Raw genomic sequence first — 20,141 nt, 5'->3', positions numbered from 1 at the left:
TTCCTAACACAGTTAGTGTTTGGTGACCTTGATGCTCTCCACAAACGTATTTAATCTCTCATCTTGCAAGCATTTGGTTTCAGGCATCGCATCCGATAAACTCGTCTCTGCTTTGGCAATAGAATCCAAGCTTTCTTGTCGAAAAATCATTGCTCACTTCTGTCCATACTCCTTTTCTGCATACCTTGTGGACCCCACCCCCTTATCACACTTGAAAGCTCTTGCCCCACTATGCCTACTCTTGCACTTGAAGCTGGGACTACGGTCTTTGTGACAGGCGTCAATGGTCTTATTGGAAGTCATATCACCGATCAACTGCTACAGAGGGGATACAATGTTCGTGGCGCAGTGAGGAATGCTGAGAAGCACCAATACTTGGTCGATTATTTTAGTAAAAAGCACAAAGATGCAAAGCTAGAGCTGGTTACCGTACCAGATATGACCATCGAAGGTTGCTATGACAATTTCATGCAAGGTACTTCGAAGTTATACCACACCTAATGTGGCAAAGACGGCTAAACTTACTCAACCATCAGGTATTGATGGCTTCATCCATGTCGCAGCACCTATTAGTGAGAGTTCAGATATCAAAGTTGCCATTCCCATCGCGGTAAAAGGCGCTCTCAATGCCCTCAAGGCTTCCACGAAAACTCCTTCGGTTGAACGCTTCGTCTTTACCTCGTCATCGATCGCCGCGACCTTCCCTCAACCCGATGTTGAGTTCTCAATCGACGAGGGTACCTTCAACGAAGAGGCACTAAGACGTGTTAAAGAGACTGGGAATGGATCAGGATTGCTGGGCTATGCAGCCATGAAGACAGAGACGGAAATGGCAATAGTCAAGTGGATGGAGGAGAACAAACCAAGCTTTATCTTGAACTCTATTGCAAGTCCCGATCTCATAAATCATTTTATATACAATACTGACTGTAACAGCTACCAAATGTGAACTTCGGCCCCATTCTCATCCCTGAACGCCAAGGCAAACCATCTACTATCGAGTGGGCCCACTTCGCTTGGACGAGTACGAACCTCGAAGCATTCAGCACGTTTGCCGGCCCACAATGGTATGTTCATACCGTTGACTGCGCGCTGCTGCATGTCGCTGCATTGATTTACAACGACGTACACTCCGAACGCATATTTGCCTTTGCAGAGCCATGGAGCTACAATAAGATGATGGATATTTGGCGCAAGCAGTATCCCAAGAAGGAGTTCCCGGAAAACATCAAGGGATTGGGCGAAGACAAGATGAAGGTCCCAAATCAGAGGGCAGAAGAGTTGCTCAAACGAGTCAAAGGATCCGGGTGGGATAGCTTGGAGAAGGCCGTGAAGGAAATGGCTGACCAGTGGGAATAAGAGTGCATTATGGTCTGTTGCAATATGTATATGTATGTTGGCCGAATATTTGCCATATGGTACCAAGGCGGTATGATTCAGGGTCCAAGACCACGGGCCGTTTACATCTAGTTATTTACACATCACTCCATCTTCGTCCCATGTAACATGATTTTCCCCTAGCTAGTATTCGAGTTTCGGGATTCCAACCATGCTTACATGAACCCTCCAACCCAGAACACAACTGCAACGCACAGCAATGATCAACCCCTCGATCGCAAATCCACTACTTACCCCGGAAATGATGATCCAGAATGTACGGGGAGCACAGATACCTAGAGGCTGGGGAAACAACGCCGCCAAGTACCTGTATGATTCGTGGAGAAAATCACCACCGGGTGTACTACTGCGTGGCATCGCCTTGGCAAATGCATCTCATGGCCTTAGGCGACACTGCTCTGCTCGGGTAAACCGCATGCCAAGTACCCTCACTAACACTACGCCAGCACCTTTTATTCACGGAAACAAAGAGACATGGGACCCAAGTTCTTCCGGTTGGCCTGAGGAGCGCAGTTTGTGGCGCTCTGGGGAGCAAGTTGTGGGGGAAGCTAGAGCCTGCTTGCGCCTACATAGTATACCTAAAAGGGTTTGGGATGACGTTGGAATACGGGGTTGCGTGTGGAGAGGCGGGTGTGATGGTGATGATCGAGGGACTACTTGCTGGGCATATTGGCGTGGCTGATCAAGTATAAAGGGTTGATTGTGCTGTGTCAATTGTGAAATACATTTTTTTCTCGCACTGCTGAAACTCTACTTGAAGCCAAGACAGCGGTCTCAAAAAGTCTGGTTGATATTCCACTTCAGATATAGTCTTTCCAAGATGAAGTTCTCTACCTCGGTCATTCTCCCCCTTCTACCTGCACTCTCCACAGCAGCAGTGATACCGCGCCAGAATGGCGATGGACCACAGGGTAGCACAGACTCGACACAGGGTGATCTTGGAGCACGACCTCCCCCCAGATTCCCTTTTCCGGTCACAAAGTTCCCCGTTCCGACTGAGACTGTTGTGCTTAAAGAGGCCATGTACATTGCTGCTGGCCAGGTCTTCGATGGACAAATGAAGCGATACGAGCGTGTTGAGGGTAGCTGCAGTGAGCAGGCTGAGGGAACCGACGCGGATGCTGTCTTCAACTTACTTCCTGGTGCTACAATCCGGAACGTGATTATTGGTAAACACCAGAGTGAAGGTATCCATGCTCTCGGAGATGCCTGGGTGGAGAATGGTAAGACATTCCATTCGATCAAGCATCAACCAACCACTGACTTGCTATACAATAGTGTGGTGGGAGGATGTATGTGAGGACGCACTTACGTCTAAGGGCCTAAACACCCAACTCCGCGTCATCGGCGGAGGCGCACGCAACGCCACCGACAAGATCTTCCAGGACAACTCGCTAGGAGGCAAAGTCAACATCACAGGCTTCTACGCCGAAAACTTTGGTACTTTCTATCAATCCTGCGGAAACTGCCTCAACCAGGCGAAGCGCAACGTCACCATCCAAAACGTCATTGCCGTAAAAGGCACAAGAATGGGTATAGTAAGTTCAAACAACCTAACTCCTCATTTATCGATAATTCCAACTCACAATGACGTAGATCAACCCCAACTACGGTGACGAATACCGCATCAAAGATTCCCAAGTCACAGATGTCGACCGGTACGTCGACAAGGAGATTGGCAACAATGTCCAAACAGTTCCTTATACGGTTGGAACTGGGCCCGATGAGAAATATGCGCTGTATAATTTGACGCGCGACCATGTTACGGAGTTTGAGGGGGAGATTTTGAATCAGTATGTGCCGGAGGAGCCGTATGAGTGGCTTGGTACTTACTGGAAGGAGGGTACTGGTGCGGACTGAGAGTGGTACTGAGCTAATATTTAACGAGTTGTATGTAGTAAGAACTAATGAAATGAATATATGATTAAATAGGCATTGGCTTGCTAAGTGGACGACTTGAACAATATTATGCCGGCCTAGAATGGATTTGATTGTATGATGCAAACTCCGGAATCTTGACATATTTGAATAGTATCGATTTTGGATTTGCTAATGTAAATGTGGCAGCTAGCAATAAAGAATGTATTGAGTAAGTGTTGGCGTGTTCTTTCCCACCAGTCTTGGCATAGTTGTGAGGGTGCAGGAATCGATATCCGTAATGACAACCTCGAAACTGCTGATGAATTATACATAGAATAATGAATTGCGTGCCATTCTCTGTCCATCAGGAAAAAGTGCAAACCCATCATACGAGTGATTGGGTGTTGAGGTAAAGGTATTGAGGTCCTGCATCGAATAGTAGTCAAGTGGGCCGTGCGCCAACCCCGGTTGCTCTAGCCTTCGCTTAGATTTTGCCAGCCCACGATCGTTCAGTGCCTCTAGCCAGCGACAACTCCATCCCGACGCCCAACCCAGCTCTTCCGCACACCGACCGACCGACTCCCGTCAAAAACACACACAACCGCACATAATGGATTCAGCTAAGGCTCCCGTCAAGCTCGTCAAGGTCACCCGTGTCCTTGGCCGAACCGGTACGCGAAATTTGCCGAAATTTGCTGCACAAGAGGGCGCATGCGACATAACGCGCCGCAACAAACGTGCGAGAGATTAGAGAGAATTCAAGGCTGACGACGGTCTCTTACAGGTTCCCGTGGTGGTGTCACCCAGTGCCGTGTCGAGTTCATGGACGACCAGACCCGTTCTATCATCCGTAACGTCAAGGGCCCAGGTAAACCCTCTCCCTTCCTACCCGCTTTTTTTTCGCCGCCCTCCCTCTGGCAGTAGCTGACTCCAAAACCTTCAGTCCGTGAGAACGACATCCTCTGCCTGCTCGAGTCCGAACGTGAGGCTAGGCGTCTGCGATAAGCTGCATCAACTCTCGGGGAAAGAAAGAGAGGGAAAGCGGCATTTCATTCGGTTACCGGAGTTCTTTGCGAAAGCTATGGGCATCTATACGGACTTGACGAGGATGGACAAAATGATGGCGTAGTTGTTCTTGCAGCGGCTACGGAAGCATATGGCAGATATGTGGGAGATGCGATCACGACTGATATCAAAGAGTCTGGCCTTTTCCTGAATGAATCGAAAACTACCAACTCCTCAAGTGCCTTGGATAGGTCGTGACGCTTTGTGGCTGTCTCTGATTTTAATATCAGAGTTCAAGATATGCCGGGAATCTGATACTGTTTAGACGATGCCATCATCATGTTCAGGGTCTATATGCTATACGCTGAGAGTGCTACTTGTCTAGCAGATTATATCCACTCGCACAACACTACTCCTTCGCTCGCAGCACGCCTTTCCCATTTTCCGTTTGCATACCCAACGTCCGACGAGATGCGTTTATACTCTGCTATTTTGATGTTCTGCGGAATCTGGGGTGCCACTAGATGTAATGATTCATGTATTACCACCATGCCTTGGCTTCTCTAACAGTCCGAAGTCTTGCTTCCTAATTGAGACTAAGTTCAACCTCTATGAAACTTTGACCTCACATCCATCCCCTTCATCTTTCATACTACCATTTTCTTCTATTTGCTCGTCACCACAAAGGATATACCATAAAATGGCGCGGGGCTATAAGATAGTAAAGAGGTTATGAGCATCCTTGTAGAATACTCAAGTCCGCAACGCGTTGGTATACTTGGCTCTTTAAACTTGTGCGCACCTATGTCAACCACAATCTCATTTAACTACAGTCTATTTTTGGGACCTAGTCCGAATAACAACGTTCTCTACGCCCTGAAAAGCTCTCCAAGACCAATTTTGATCGTAGTGTTTTCAAAACTCCAAGTCCATGTCCTACATAACTCTATGTCGTTTTTTCAAAATGTCTGGAGACAAACCACCATACCGCTAATCACGGAATACTATATGAGCTTGTCCAAGTTTTCCTCTACTTGAGTATCATAACAACCTGATTTACGGTAGTAAACATATCCGTCTGGAGGTTCACAGCGAGGTCTACATTGCACTTGTTTGTCATACAAACGAACAGTGAGTGAGTTGCTCAAACTACAAACAGACTCCAGGCTCTCATAAATACGAACAGATTTCACTTCGAGATTATGACGCCTAGTGCCCAGCTTCAAGTAACAACCACGTTTCAGTCTCAGTATCAGACACTGTTAGCACCTCCGCATCTTCCACGGCTTACCTTAAACCGCCTACTACCTTCCAAATCAATCCACAAGCGATTACTTTCTGGGTCATCCGCATCATTCTCCACTCGCCATCTCACAGCCACCAAACTGGCGACTCCACACAACCCGTCTCCATCCGCAGGCGGTTCAATATGGGACCCCTCTGACGAAGAATGGGCCGAAGTAGACGCCTACCGCATCACCAACACCTTCGTCGCGTCCTTCAAGAACCCCGGGCAACAAAACGGTGTATCGAGTCCACAAAAAGACTGCAGTGCCTTATCACGCCTCACCTCCACCATAACCTCCCTCATCCCCCTCTCCCCAACCAAAGTCCCCAATAAAGAAGAACCCGACCTCCGCGAAAAACTCTCCATACTCCAAAACGCCTACTACACCTCTCCCCCCGGCGACCTCTGCGACTCCATAATGCGTACCTGTTTCCTCCCGCACTCCCGCATCTTCCCCTCCTCCTCCTCTCCCTCACCCCGAACCATGCACGTCATCGACCTCTGCACCTACTTCACGACCCCCTCCCCCCTCCTCCGCACCGCGTACCCGCGCCTCAGCGACGCAACCGCCACAATCCTCAGCCACACAAACAACCCTTGCATAACCGCCTTTCTCAACCCTTCCGTGCAGGAATTCACATATAAGCGTGAAGTACAAGGCCGAAAAGGTGGGACTACTTTGTTAATCCGTCGATATGGCAATTGCGTAATCGTAAGTAACACTACACTATACTACTACTACTCCGCTTTTCCCGGCTTCCTGGTTGACTGACTGCGGGTGTGGGCAAGGGGGGGAGTAGGCAGGATCCTACCGTAACCTTGGCTTCTCGCTCCAATGGAGCTTGTACGTTCGAAGCAAGTTCAATGCGCTGGGGCAGTGGTACGAGGAGTTTGCCGCGCCGGCGTGCGGTGCTACGCCTGTGGTGCGGGGAGAGGTGATGTGGGATGTTTTCACGCCTGATGGTGAGATGTCAGGTGATGAGCAGCGGGAATGTAGTGTGGATGCTGGACTCCGCGGGATGAGGGGGTCGGGGGTGAAAAACGGAGATGGAGAAGGAGATGAAGAGGATGAGGGGGAAAGTGGGAGGGAGGCCAAGTTTGCGTTGTATCAGAGTAGGGTGCTTGCACGGTATTTACTATGGGATGTTTGGGTTAGGTTGGAAGGGCGGTACGAATGTAGGGCTACGTGGGAGGCTGATGGGGAAGTTAGCACTGTGAGGTTGAAGCGAGGGCTTGTTGGGTTTGATGACGATGAAGAGTGCTAAGTAAGTACGGCCAAAAGGTGAATATAGCATGGTCACGTCAAGTCAGAACAACAGGAGCAGATTCAAATGTACGAATAAAAGAAGCTTTTCTTAGAATTCATGAAATCTATATGAGAGCTAAGAAAAAAAAACAAAAAAAGAGCCCAGATGACCACTTTTCTCGTGTATTCAAGTAACAAGGAAAGAAATGTTTCGTTAATCTATAATGCAAGCGATGCGCGCTATGCAAAGGATATATCGAGCAACCAAGGAAAAAAGGAAAAGGAAAAGAAAAAACGCCGTGGAAATGCAACAAAAAGAAAAGGCCTTTTCGTCATATCAATGCTGAAAGCAAGATGAAGAAGAAGAAGGGAGCTCTAAGCAATAGCAGAGACACCACCCTCCTGCATAACAGGGTTGATCTTCTCATCAAATTTGAACTCGAAGTCCTCGCCGAGCTCCTTCTTCATGGCAGTCTGAACAGCCTCAAGGACATTGTTGAAGACACCGAAGGAAGCTGGGTTGTTCTCGTCGTTGTCGCCGCCCTGGAAGACACCAGTGCGGACCAAGCAAGTGTTCCAGCCGTACATGTTACCACCGATGATGTCGGAGGCTGGGTTGTCACCAATCATGTAGATGTGAGAAGGAAGCTTCTCCTCGTTGTGAATGGTCTCCATCCAGCTGGCAATGACCTCATCGGCGTACTTGTAGGTAGCCAACTCGGGCTTACCGTAGACGACACGCTCGAGCTCAACGCCGGTGAGCGACTTGTACATAGCCTCGAGACCAATGCGGAAGGCACCCTGGGACATGCGGGGGAAGGGGTGCTCGGTGGGGCAGAGCATGTCACCCTGGGAGAAGTAGATGGGGATGCGCTGGGAGACGGGGTCCTTGGCCCTGGTGCCGAGACGACCGTTCTCGGACTGGAGGAGGTCCATGATGATTTGGATATCGGTGGCGTAGTCACGGCTGTCAGAGAAGACCATGATAGCCTCGATGTTGGTCTTGCTGAAGTCGCGGGGGCGGGAGGTCTTGCGCTCCTCCTCGGTGAAGACACGGTAAGGGGCAATGGTGGGGTCCCAGGCAACGATGTCGTTGGGGACGACAATGTCTTCGAAGCCATACTGCTCAGCGACCTCACGGCACTTGTAGCCCTCACCACCGACAACAAGAACAGTCTTGTAGTACTCAGCCAAGGCACGCATGGGAGTGTGCGACTGGATGAACTGCTCGGTGGATATGGGGTTGTGGAGGATCTTGGAGAGTTGGTCGACACGAGCCTGCTCAGGCTTACCGGAACCGTTGGTGAGGAAGATGTGTGGGATCTTGATGCCGAGCTGGTTGTCTCCGTTCAAGATCTCGAGGACGCGCTGACCCTCGGGGATGAGACGGTCACCGTGGACGAGGACACCATCGATGTCGAAGACGAAAGCCATGTCCTTGGCAGCGTGGACCTTCTCGCCAGCCAAGTCCTGAAGCTGAGCAGCGATGATATCACGAGATGGCTGGATGGAGGGCATGCCAGGGCGCTTGGCAGCACCGTGGCCATCTGGGTAGTGTACAGAGGACAGCCTTGACTGCCTCTTTGAGCGGGGGATGGGCAGCGAGGTACCGAAGGAGTTTCGGGATCCTCTCCTCTCCTTCATGGAAGGCGAGAGTGAAAGGTTGTGCATGTAGTTGGTGGTGTCAGCAATGGCGCTGCGGGTAGCTGGGACCTCGATGGCGTTGGCAGTGCCATCATCGTGAGCATCTCCAGGGATGGGAAGCTCGCTGCTTCCAACAGCAAGGGAGCCAGAGCGAGCATTGTTGGTGTTGGACTTGGTCTGGGTGAGAGGAGTCTCAGCCAGCTCCTTGTCGTCAAAAGCTGAGGGAGACATATTGATAATGACGTAAAGGGGATATGTATATCAAGTTGAAAAGATAGTGGATGTAAACTTCACAGAAACTAGATGTGAAAGTGAGTGAAGTTGTGTGGAGAGATGTGATGGTGGATAGTTGACATCAGGGTCCTGGGGGAGGGGCTATATATCATCATCTCAGCTGTCTTGGTCGGCTGGGTGATGGTTGCCATATGCTCTCGTCATTTGCCAGTATCGAGTGGAAAGTTTCAAGACAGCTTTTCGCTATCCCGAGTTAGGCCGAGACAGCAAGCACCGAATGGCACTCAATGGATTCAACAAGTATCTCTGTACCCACAGTTCGACATCATCATGGCTCAGGCACGCCCGTGCAGAAGAGCGCTAGGGGACGAGTTTGCCAGACCAGAGAATGAGAACTGGATACCGTCACCGCCGGGATAAAGCCGAAAACTGGGGACTGATAGGGTTCGCGACATGTGAGTCGCCACAACACCTGGAAGCATGGCTGTATACGTCTCGCCTATGCCGCGAAAGCTTAGCGCAGAGCCTCAAGCAAGCGGAAAGATGAGCGCGGCCGGAAGGATGTGATTGACGAGGAAATGGCTACCGCCGGTCAAAGCGGATTGGCGTGCATATGCTATCAGTCGACATGTGGGAATGTGAGTAGAGACGAGTGCAGCAGAACGAGGATGGTGCAGGGAGCATCATGTCGCAGTGACGAAGGTTGGGTGGGGCCAAAAGCGCGCCTCGCCGAATTAGGGCGGACGCAGCGAAGCGAGTGGCTGGAGAGCGCAGAGCCGCACCAGCCGAGGGCGTTGGAAGGGGGCTAGTAAGTTTCTGTACGGTGCTACGTAGAGAGAGGTACATACATCCATACCGGCTTGCATTGCATTGGCCCACGCCCATGGCCGTACTTGGTGCTGACTACGCAGTTTTTTTTCCTTACTATCGCCTTGGTCAAGGTCGGCAAAACTGCCACTCTCAGCCACGTCCCACGCACGCCCTGGCCGGCCCGTGCAGTGGACCCTGGAGATCCACATACGACGTCATCGCGGCCAGCAACTGACAACACCTCAGGGCCCCTGTGAAACTGTTGGATGGCACTATCATGACGAGTTTTCGCAATGGGACCGATGCTGCCACAATACCACCGCGATCGGCCACATCCGGGTTGTTGTACGGGCACGGTGCTGCCCTGTCGCCGGTCTTGGGGGTTTGCTGACTGCTCGAGGCGTGGCACACATGGAGCCATGATGACAGCAGCACCAGCCAAGGGTGACGAGAGGGGGAAAGTTAGAAATTTCAACAAGCCCGACACATGCGCTGGCTGGACAGACATATGTAGCCTTGCAGCCCTGCCACGCGCTGTTGCTGTCGTTTAGAAGAAATCCCAATCTCAATTCTATCCATACCCTTTTGTTTTCCCCTTTGCCTCCTGTGCAATTCCTAGAGACAAAACCTCCTCTCAATCTTGTTCACATTCATCTCCGCATACCGCAGCCATGGCTCCCCTTGCCAACCAAAAGACCTACAAGCTCTACAACGGCGTCACCATCCCCGCCGTGGGCTTCGGCACCTTCGCCAGTGAGGGCGCATCCGGCGAGACGTACGCCGCCGTAACCACCGCACTCAAGACGGGCTACCGCCACCTCGACTGCGCCTGGTTCTACCAGAACGAGGAGGAGGTCGGCGCCGCCGTGCGCGATTTCCTCAAGGAGAACCCCAGCGTCACCCGCAAAGATCTCTTCATCTGCACAAAAGTCTGGAACCACCTCCACGAGCCCGATCAAGTCAAATGGAGCTTCAACAGCAGCTTGACCAAGCTGGGCATGGACTACATTGACGCCTTCCTCGTCCACTGGCCCATTGCCGCCGAGAGCGACGACAACCACATGCCCAAGATCGGCGCCGACGGCAAGTACATCATCAAGAAGGACCTCACAGAGAACCCCGAGCCCACATGGCGCGCCATGGAGGAGATCTACGAGTCCGGCAAGGCCAAATCCATCGGCGTCTCCAACTGGACCATCGACGGCCTCAAGAAGCTCCTCAGCTTCGCAAAGGTCAAGCCCATGATGAACCAAATCGAAATCCACCCTTTCCTGCCCAACTCAGACCTCGTCAAGTTCTGCCAGGACAACGACATCCTCGTCTCGGCCTACTCACCCCTCGGCTCCCAGAACCAAGTCCCCAGCACGGGTGAGAAGGTGCGTACAAACGCCAAGCTCAACGAGGTTGCCCAGCGCAGCGGCTACGACCTAGCTCAGGTCCTGCTGGCCTGGGGTCTGCAGCGCGGCTACGTCGTCCTGCCCAAGAGCTCCACCCCCTCGCGCATCCAGAGCAACTGGAACATTCCCGAGCTCAGCAAAGAGGACTTTGACGCCGTCGAGGAGGTTGCAAGGGGCAGGCACACGCGCTTTGTTAATATGAAGGATACCTTTGGCTACGACGTCTGGCCTGAGGAGACCGATGGTGGAGAGCTCAAGAAGTAAAGAGAAGGGAAAGTGGGGTTAAAAAAAAACAGAGGTGTGTTACGAACAGAACCAAACATCATGATGACATATGAGGGGCTTTTCTTTTCCCTCTCTCTCTTCTTCAATTCTTGTTGTCTTTATTATTTAGCGATACCAAGAGGAAGAAAGAAAAAGACCAAGTCTATTGCAGACTAATGTAGAATAACCAGCTCATAGAGTAAATCGATATGAATTATATTTTTGTATTCATTGTACTGCTTCATTGCAATTGTTAATAAATCGCGCTTCCCTCTCCGCTATTCTACGTTGATCGTAATACAGTATGACGATGTGATGACCATGTTTTAACCTCAAGGCGGTCGCTTTCCCCGCACGGTCAAACTACGGTGCACTACCCTTTGGACCCGCATCGTCGGCGACCTGTCAATCTGACATTTGCCAAAACCCTAAGAACGCCTAAGAGCTGATCTTGGCCTGCAAAAGCCACAGCTATGAGTGATTTTTTATTCGTTTTCGCTTCCTTTCGTTCCAATGCCCCTTCAAGTAGGGATCAGCTGGTCGAGCAATTCCAAGTTCTGCTGCTCCCTGCGCACGCTCCACGACTCTGATGCTGGTTGCGCCAGGGTTGCTGGCCTTGGTAGCACAAGATCTGCAAAGTGCATCTTGGTGAATTCCATGACTACCTGTGCTTCTGAAAACTTCTCTTGTTCCAAAAGTTGTCTGGCAACACCCAGGCATAGCTGGACGAGGAAATTGCGTCGGCTTCGTGATGACTGTGCAAATGTGACGGCTCCAGTGGGGTCCTCGATGAATTTGAGTCCTGGCATTGGACTGCTTTCTGAAGGTCGATGGAGGGAGAGCATAGCCTCGACGGCTCGGCTCCAGCTTCCAAGCCAACGTTGCGATGATGATGAGAATGATTGATACAATTCCAGGTCGATGGACTGGTCCCGGCTGGAGATGATGCGGTTGACAAGACGACCCCCAGCGGTCCTCAACACACTGTGTGCTGACTCGTAGCCCGCATTCTCCGTGAAGCGGAAAGCTTGCATAAACGTAGCCAGGGCGCTGTTCAAGCTTGTGTTTGCCTCAATGGATACCATCTTCTCCAGAAGCTGTTGTCTGAACTTGGTCACTCTTGAGACGTCCAGGCCGGTTTCTTTGACACGCTGCTCATTCGATCGGATGAACCAGCGCCACGGTGCAGAAGTTTCGCCCTCGACCAACTGTAAAGCCACCAGCCTGTCGAGGAACCTACTGCCATTGCCCGACTTTGATATACACATATCCAAGAACTCGCGCGATGTGTCCAAGCCACTGGTCCGCAGCCATTCTGAGAGCACATTTGCTGGTGTGACTCCATCCTTGAGCCCCGCTGGGCTTTCATTTGTCGTTTTCTCGAGCACTTCGAGGCAAATGGCCGCCTTTTGCAGAGTAGCAGAACCAGACGCTATCTCATTGACAAACCACCCAACAGGGTCTCTCAGGACATCGATGGCGGCAGACCCCGACCCTCTCCGGCGGGGCTTGACTGCAAACAGTGGGTTGTTTAGGATCGAGTCCAGATGCTGGGTGGTCGAGGCATAGGAAGAAGCGGCTGCATGGTGCGGGGATGGGGCACGTTGCCCACTACTAATTAGCAGTTGCCGGGAAGGCGCTCTCTGGGTGCTCTCCGAGGGGGGGAAGGGGTGTTCGCGGTCGAGGTGGGCGCGGAAGGACTGGGTAAGCAGAGACAGTAGCTGCTGACTCTCTCGCGGGGACAGCGGCAGCTGGGGGTGAATCTTGGAGGCAAGCGTGCTCAGGACGCGTTTGCCGGTGGCGGACTGCATGGCGGCGCAGTCAGTTGTCGTGAATCGTGCGTCGTGTTGCGGTGCGGCGATGACGAGAGGTGGGCCAGGCACAAGCGGCCATGGGACTGCGGCAAGCGGGCGCCCTGTATGGCACGTGACGGACTAGACGCGCGCGCAAGACGGCAGGCTGGAGTAATACGCCCCAGCTATTCGTAGATCAATCGCTTGTGAACACTCCCCTCACTTCTGCATACCACACAGCCCACTCAGACCCCAGCCAACGCGACACTGCCGCGTCCTGCGCCATTGGAACCTCCAGTGCCAAGACGACGTGGTCGCTTGCCCTTTAGCTTTCCCCAACTTTACCTCCTTCTACATCATCACCACGCACGTCCACCACACCCGCCCACACATTCACACAACCCAAAGTCGCCAGCGGCTTGTCCACACCCCACACAGATTCAATGTCTGAAGCACCATCTCGGCCTGCGCGAGGCAGGAGCTCTGCCCGCGGCGGCAGGGCATCATACGGCTCTCGAGGGCCCAGGAAAACAAACGGCGACAGCGCATCTTCAACCATTGACACATCAGCAGACCAAGGCGAGCTCGGAGAGCTTAAGAAGCGCTACAACTCACAGTTACCCACACTCAAGGAACTGTTTCCTGAATGGACCGACGCCGACCTAGTGCTCGCAATCGAAGAATCTGATGGCGACCTGCAAACCACCATTGAGAAGATTAGTGAGGGTGAGCGCCCCTCCTGCGCCCGTGCACTGCGCACACAGGACAGCACTCTGCACAACCAGGGGCTCATTGTTTGCTGACATTGTACAGGCTCCGTCTCTCAATTCTCAGAAGTCCCTAAGAAGGTAAAGGACAGGTCCCGCTCAAAGGCGAAAGATGGTGTCGCTCCGGCAGATGGAACCTCCAGTCTGCGTGGTCGACCTGATGGCGCCCGCCGCGGTGTCGACAGCGGTCGTGGAGGCCGTGGAGGTCGGGGCACCGATCGTGGTCGTGGTGGCATTCGAGGTGGCCGTGGTGGGGCCGCTGCTGGACCTCGTACGGCTGCTGGATCAGTCCCGACGAACGAGTCCTCTGCATGGGACACGCCTGCTATTGGAGAAGAGCCCAACGAGGGCAAACACGACGAGACGACTGCGCAGGCGCCCGAGAGTACCCCAGAAGTCATCAAGCCTGCTGTCGAGGCTACTATTACAGTTGCAAAGAAGACTTGGGCGAGTATGTTTGCCGCACCAAAGCCCGCACCCGCACCCGTGGTACCCAAAGCAGCCCCGAAGCCTGCTCCCGCTGCAGCTCCCGAAGCGCCTCCGCAAGTACCTGAAGCCACGCCTGCGAACGACGTTCCCACTGATCCAGTTGTCCCGACCGAAGAACAACCCATACCCCCAGTTGTAGAGAAGCCTGTTGAAACGCCACCACCTACCATTGAGGATACGCCCAAGAAGACGCCAGACAAGAGCCCTGGAGTGGCTACTCCCGAAGTCGCCCTGCCACCGCCTGCGGATCAATTGACACAAGAGAATGTTGAGCATCTTCCTGACGAGTCGCACCCGCCCCCTACGGAGACAGCTTTCAGCACTGTTGCAAGCTCAAAGGATATTGGAAGTGCTGTTGCCACCCCCTTGAACGGGCCAACCCAAGCACCCATCGGCCGTCCCGCTGTTGGAGGATACCAGACGACCGCATTGAAGGCGACTTCGGGAACCCCGCACCGAAGCGCAAGTTTCCAGAGGAGGCTGGTTGAGCAACAAGAGGCAGTTGTTATGCCTGGAAACCATGCTGTTGACAGAGCGGCTGTCCAGTTTGGTAGCATGGGTTTGGGTGAGGGATCCGACCCAGATGTTGATGAGGACAGAGAAGAGGCGGAGACTAGGACTCAACCACCACAGCATTCGCCTGTTGCACAGCCCAGAGCCTCTCTTCCCCCAGCTCCACGCCAGGCGCCACCCCAAGCAGAGACTCAGCCGCAGGAGTCCGTTTCTACACCAAAGCAGGCCCCAGGACTACCCCCTGCTCCTCAAAACCAGCCTACTCTACCCCAATCGCCCTCAAACCCACTTGCATCCCAGGCCATGCAGAACCAGGGATCCCAATCAAATCAACCCTACAACCAGTTCGCCAGATATGGTCAGCCTGGCATCCAGTCGGAAGCCTCTGCCCCACCTCAAAAGCCGTACGACCCATTCGGCCAACAGATCCCGCAATCAAACAACTCGCAGACCCCTGGCTACGACTACGCTGCTCAACAAAGCCAAGCACCATCCCAGCCCGGTGCCTTCTCGTCTGCCCCTGACAACTACCCCTCATATCTCACCGCTGAACAACGTGCGCAATACCAGAACTACTATGGTAGCTACGGTCAGCCTATCGCACAAACCCAGCAAGAAGCTGGTTCCGCGCAACAGCGTACTGGCAGCGCTTTCGGTTCTGGACCTACTGACTCAGCCTATGCTCAGAGTCAGCTTCCACAGGTAAGTGAAATACTTCGGACTCATGCCGAGCTTGTCAAATTCGTGGCCGACCATTATGCTATCCACCTCGAAACACATCGTACAGACGACATGTTATGTGAGGAGCTAGCAAAGGTGGTGGACCGAGTAAGGACAGCAGCTGAACCAGAACTCCTCGCCCATTGACTACAATATACTAAGAAATAAACCAGTCTCAGAGCCGATATGGCGACGCCCAGAACAGCGGACACAACACCCCTAACCCAGCAGCTATGGCCGGTCAAGGACATGGCGCACAAGGCCAGCACGCGCAGCATGGCCATGGTGCTGGTTACCCATACAACCACCCCTACTATGGCAGCCCATACTATGCCAACTACATGAATCAGTTTGGAGGTTACGGCCAAGGAGCAGCCGGCTATGGATCGTTCGGAAAGGGCATGTATGGTCAGCCCCACCACTACGGCATGTCTCCTCAGGCTTCGTTTGATCAGCACTCATCTTCTCCGGCAAATGCTGGAGGCTTTGGTGCATCCTCTTTGCACGACCGCGGTAGTGGCGGAGCTGGAGGTTTTGGCGATTACGGTCGTTCAGCTTCGGCCGCATCTCAGAACCCTAGCGCAACTGCTGGAGGTGCAGGATTCGGCGCTATTCCTGATACTTTTACTCGTCCTGGAAACTTCCACCAGAGCTCATATGGTCAACAGAGTGGACAGGGTATTGGCGACGATGCCCTCAAGCCTTCCAGTGACTACAAGAGCGGAGGACCAAGCCCTTCTGCTCTTGGGGCCCAGCCTGGCCGTCCTGGCTCAGCTAACCAGAGCACTCCCGGACAAGGCGGACCTCAGCACGCTCAGCAAGGCTATGGTGGTTACCCTAGCCACCTTGGCAACAGCGGATACGGTGGCCTAGGCGGGCTTGGTCACCAGACTTCTGGAAGCCACCAGCAGAGCGGCTATGGCAACTACGGTGGATTCGGAGGATACGGTAACAGCTACAACCGCGGAGGTTGGGGCGGAAATTACGGGCAGCACTAGATGCCGTCTCTCATATAATCATAATTGGGAGAAGTGGATGCGTGCTTAAGGGGACGTGGTCAAGTCCTATCATGATGACGAATGGGTATGGCCAATGACCAATTTCTCTTTTTCCCGTTTCTTTTGAGTTGACTGATGGCACGGAAAAGCATGTTTCTTTGATACGCTTGATAAGGCCTCAGATTTTGTATTATGACAATCTCGTTTCTTGTTCCTCTCCTCTTGCATCCTCTCTTTTTTACGGGTCACTTGGTTAAAGTTTACGTGCTCAGTCGCGAGGCGTTCATATCCGCAAGGGAGGGATAAACTCAAAAAGATGTTTGTTTGTCTGGTTTTCTGCTTGCACTCGAGTTTTCTTCTCTGGCACTTTGAGAGAAAATTGTATTAGGGTATAGCTAAAGGTTTAGGGGGTGGGCAAAGAGCAACACTTGAGATTAGGATAGCTCAACGGAGTTGGGGATGGAGCTGCTACAGCTGAGCAATGATATCATTGAACATGGCATGAACTCGTGTTTTCATTGCTGTGGAGAAGTTGCGTAATTTTTCAGGCTGCTGTGAATGTCGAGACCCGCCAGTTTGCGAGGATACCGATAGATGTGTTCGGATGCAGACTGCCTCGTCCTGTTGCGATGACGTTTGGGCCTTGGCACAGGGTCCAGCGCTGCAGGTACGTACCTGTTTGGGTTGAGACGCTAACCACTTTGCCTGTGACAACTATGTACGAGTACTGAACACTCACTTTTTTTTTCATCAATCCAATGTCAACACTACTACTCTACAGCCATACATTCATCACAGCTCCGCTATGGACCAGCACAGCTTTTCCCGCCACCTGGCCATTCTACACTACTCTATGTAACTACAATAGCCATTGCCACGCTACAGCACAAGCGCAGGCCAGGGCATGTTTTCCGAATCTTAACCAAAAGGGCCGATACAAGGCATGCAAACAATTGTGGTTGTTCCGACACATCCCCGATGTGATTTTCGCACTATCACTACCTTATCCGACAGACGCCTTGCTCAGCTAAAGTCTCGATTTCGTCATGGCGATAGGATCTTTCACAATCGCTGCCGAGGCTATTTTGACAAAATAGTAACGTCGGTGCTGGCACTAGCCGGCAAGCTTCACGTGAAGTCAGCAACTGCGATGTGCCGGATTACTGATTGTCGAAACAATCTCGGTGTAACACGCAATTCATATCAGCTTCGCCGGACTGTGTCTTACGTTTCTACACCGCCTTCAACTTTATCGATAGCAACGCCCTCGGAATGTCATTTCCACCTCAGCCAACCTTCGGCAAGCTACTGCACTTCTAGATCTGCCGCCATACTATATCGAGTACAGATCACCCAACGGTCCTTACTCTATGTGGCAAGGTGGTCGCGGCCATGCATTCTGGTCATCAAGGTATTGCCCGAGTTTATTTTTCAGCATTGTAATGCCGGTGACGAGACGGGACAACACGCAATGCCTAACACGTTGATAAACAAAATGGCGTCGTGCCCGTCCGGCCCGTCCACTGCCTGCAAACCTTCTTTTTTAGTTCTGACTGCGCGGTTTATCTCGTGTACCTTGCTCTACTGGCCATTGTTTCCAGAAACTGAGAAGCATCTGAGTCACGCCACAATCAAAAGCATTACGCTGATTGATTGACTGATTAAAAGTTCCCTTGCTTTCTGACATCAGTCGTTATCCTGGCAGGCCGTAATCCAACACATTTTGCGGCATCTAGTACGCTTCAACTGTGTAGGTTGCGCCCAAGTTTCAGCTACAGATAACTCTTTGTCATGGAATCAACACCCATCATGACTGAGGGTCTTCCAACCTCGTCACTTCTCCGTTTACCCTTCGAGATCCGCCTTATGATTTACGAATATCTACTGCTACCCTCAAAGACTCCCTACTCTGGGCACGGAACGTCGGTTGCGAACTTGGTACCCGATTTCCATACCTACTTCTCCGAGGACACGAACAATGAGCCGTTCACCTTGAGCGTACGGACAATAGACCCTTGGCTGGGGGGTCAAGGCTTGAAGACATGGAAAAGGAGGAGTACTTATCATGTCAGAACTGGTAAGTCAGATTCTCCGACAGCTTGAAAATATCGTGGAGATTGAGGGCGCAAGACGCGAACCACGGATACCTCTCAAATGCTCTGTCAGACAAACAAGACATCTGCTGACTGAACTTTCCAAGGCCCGTTCCTTACAACCACGGCCCCAACGACCTACCGCGTCCTCCTCTCGCCCTACACCGCACATCTACGCTACACGGTCCCCTCCCTCATGTGTGTAAACTCACAAATACACGCCGAAGCGAGTAAAATGCTCTACTCCACATACACCTTCAGTTTCCACATGAGCGTGGAAGCCGTGGTACCCTTCCTCTCGGACCTCACACCCCGAAGCCGGGCCTCAATCAGACACCTCAGTCTGACCAAGAAAGCCCTACCATACGCAAAGGAATTCGACCGCGCAGAATGGGCAGGAATGTGCGCGTACCTAGCCGGCGCAACTGACAACACGCTAGCTGCAGGCGGCGGGCCCAGCATACATCTAAGCACGCTCAAGCTCCAAATGATTGCGGGAAAGCCCGACCAAGCCTGGGACTCCATCACCCCGATGAACCCCTCCGACTTCGATACCATGCTGCGCATGAAGAACGAGTGGCTTGGCGGCAGCGGAGATTTTGGTGGTGTCGATCTCGAGTGGGCGGAGCAGGTCATGGCTATTAAAGGCCTGAGGGATATCAAGGTTAAAGCGCTGGTTGAGCGGTGTGCAAGACCTGTGAGCGAGAAACAAGCTTTTTGGGTCGCGTTTAGTAAGAGTGTTGCTGAGGGGGGGTTTGGCGAGTGGATGAAGGGACGGATGCTGGAGGCTTGAATCTGATTGTGTATGGATGGATGGGTATAAATTTGGGTGTAGATTATGGTGATGGAAATTTGCATAAGGATTAGAGGAAGAAAGGTTTACGAAAGAGTTGGCCTTGGTTAGGGGGGGGGGGGTTTTTGTGATATCCTAATCGGTTAGAATTGAGGTCTTTTAGAATTGATATGGTTAATATGACTTCTACTGTTTTTTTTGGTGGAATCGAAATCTTTTGCTGTCTGGGATACGTTTTGCTAATTAGAATATATCGGTAATAGTCTCGGTCTGTAAAGGGCTCATACAATAGCTAAATGCGAACGCAGATATTGGAATGACAACAAAGAGAAGGTTATCTGGATTGAATGCTATGAAGAAAGCAGAGTTTGTTCTCAGCGAGTAGAAATCTCTCTCTGTATCAAATGGGAGTGGAGGATAACCGGTGAATGCGGTTTTTGTTGGGGAGGGAATAGTAATTTAAATGTCAATCTACGCATGTAAGTTAAATAGAGGTAAATGGGTATGACATGTGAAGACTTGAGCGGGATAAATACAATTTTGCATGAACCCGGGGTGCGGGGAGAGAAGAAAAGGACAAAGGATTTAGCATCACGGTATACAAAACGAACGTATACACCGCAACAGCATTCTCATTTTCTGTGTAGTTGTAGTAGTTCCTCCTTCGACACTACTTCATACCCGCACGGAACCCAAAAAAGAACCGCCCATTTTTCACAATCTGAATATTCTCCTTCCGAATTTGTCCTCCCCCACCTCCCCCCGCCAATCTATCCGGGTATCATATCTTTTTTCCATGGCAATTGGCCGTCTCAATTTTTGTTTCTCC

General features: G+C 51.9%; 10 protein-coding genes across 10 annotated transcripts; 8 read left to right on the top strand and 2 right to left on the bottom strand.

Annotated features, from left to right (window-relative positions):
• Positions 1-231: 231 nt before the first annotated feature.
• On the top strand, positions 232-1,359 carry COCVIDRAFT_39136 (hypothetical protein; the record flags this gene model as incomplete). Its single annotated transcript, XM_014699587.1, has 3 exons — positions 232-475; positions 537-886; positions 937-1,359. 3 exons carry the CDS (start codon positions 232-234, stop codon positions 1,357-1,359), a joined length of 1,017 nt encoding a protein of 338 aa, XP_014555073.1.
• An 859-nt stretch (positions 1,360-2,218) lies between these two features.
• On the top strand, positions 2,219-3,258 carry COCVIDRAFT_17343 (polysaccharide lyase family 3 protein; the record flags this gene model as incomplete). The annotated part of the gene is made up of 3 exons (XM_014699546.1): positions 2,219-2,621; positions 2,677-2,936; positions 2,995-3,258. The coding sequence occupies 3 exons, from the start codon at positions 2,219-2,221 to the stop codon at positions 3,256-3,258; spliced, it is 927 nt and encodes a 308-aa protein (XP_014555032.1).
• A 610-nt stretch (positions 3,259-3,868) lies between these two features.
• On the top strand, positions 3,869-4,263 carry COCVIDRAFT_103321 (hypothetical protein; the record flags this gene model as incomplete). Its single annotated transcript, XM_014699586.1, has 3 exons — positions 3,869-3,929; positions 4,043-4,126; positions 4,202-4,263. The coding sequence occupies 3 exons, from the start codon at positions 3,869-3,871 to the stop codon at positions 4,261-4,263; spliced, it is 207 nt and encodes a 68-aa protein (XP_014555072.1).
• Positions 4,264-5,465: 1,202 nt separating this feature from the next.
• COCVIDRAFT_103404 (hypothetical protein) lies at positions 5,466-5,693 on the top strand (the record flags this gene model as incomplete). Its single annotated transcript, XM_014699585.1, has 1 exon — positions 5,466-5,693. A coding segment is annotated over one exon (228 nt), but the record flags the coding sequence as incomplete, so codon positions are not given.
• Positions 5,694-5,915: 222 nt separating this feature from the next.
• COCVIDRAFT_80740 (hypothetical protein) lies at positions 5,916-6,810 on the top strand (the record flags this gene model as incomplete). Its single annotated transcript, XM_014699584.1, has 2 exons — positions 5,916-6,263; positions 6,352-6,810. Coding segments are annotated over 2 exons (807 nt in total), but the record flags the coding sequence as incomplete, so codon positions are not given.
• Positions 6,811-7,172: 362 nt separating this feature from the next.
• Positions 7,173-8,672, bottom strand: COCVIDRAFT_39132 (hypothetical protein; the record flags this gene model as incomplete). Its single annotated transcript, XM_014699583.1, has 1 exon — positions 7,173-8,672. The coding sequence occupies one exon, from the start codon at positions 8,670-8,672 to the stop codon at positions 7,173-7,175; it is 1,500 nt and encodes a 499-aa protein (XP_014555069.1).
• Positions 8,673-10,156: 1,484 nt separating this feature from the next.
• On the top strand, positions 10,157-11,146 carry COCVIDRAFT_103380 (hypothetical protein; the record flags this gene model as incomplete). The annotated part of the gene is made up of 1 exon (XM_014699582.1): positions 10,157-11,146. The coding sequence occupies one exon, from the start codon at positions 10,157-10,159 to the stop codon at positions 11,144-11,146; it is 990 nt and encodes a 329-aa protein (XP_014555068.1).
• Positions 11,147-11,667: 521 nt separating this feature from the next.
• On the bottom strand, positions 11,668-12,957 carry COCVIDRAFT_103350 (hypothetical protein; the record flags this gene model as incomplete). The annotated part of the gene is made up of 1 exon (XM_014699581.1): positions 11,668-12,957. The coding sequence occupies one exon, from the start codon at positions 12,955-12,957 to the stop codon at positions 11,668-11,670; it is 1,290 nt and encodes a 429-aa protein (XP_014555067.1).
• A 425-nt stretch (positions 12,958-13,382) lies between these two features.
• On the top strand, positions 13,383-16,426 carry COCVIDRAFT_39129 (hypothetical protein; the record flags this gene model as incomplete). The annotated part of the gene is made up of 3 exons (XM_014699580.1): positions 13,383-13,665; positions 13,753-15,410; positions 15,602-16,426. 3 exons carry the CDS (start codon positions 13,383-13,385, stop codon positions 16,424-16,426), a joined length of 2,766 nt encoding a protein of 921 aa, XP_014555066.1.
• Positions 16,427-18,235: 1,809 nt separating this feature from the next.
• On the top strand, positions 18,236-19,312 carry COCVIDRAFT_39128 (hypothetical protein; the record flags this gene model as incomplete). Its single annotated transcript, XM_014699579.1, has 2 exons — positions 18,236-18,503; positions 18,627-19,312. The coding sequence occupies 2 exons, from the start codon at positions 18,236-18,238 to the stop codon at positions 19,310-19,312; spliced, it is 954 nt and encodes a 317-aa protein (XP_014555065.1).
• Between the last annotated feature and the right edge of the window lie 829 nt (positions 19,313-20,141).

Source organism: Bipolaris victoriae (genome assembly GCF_000527765.1).
Source record: "Bipolaris victoriae FI3 unplaced genomic scaffold scaffold_60, whole genome shotgun sequence".
Classification (NCBI taxonomy): Eukaryota; Fungi; Ascomycota; class Dothideomycetes; order Pleosporales; family Pleosporaceae; genus Bipolaris; species Bipolaris victoriae.
Note: the sequence above shows the minus strand (reverse complement) of the source record. Positions and strands in the feature narration are given on the sequence as shown.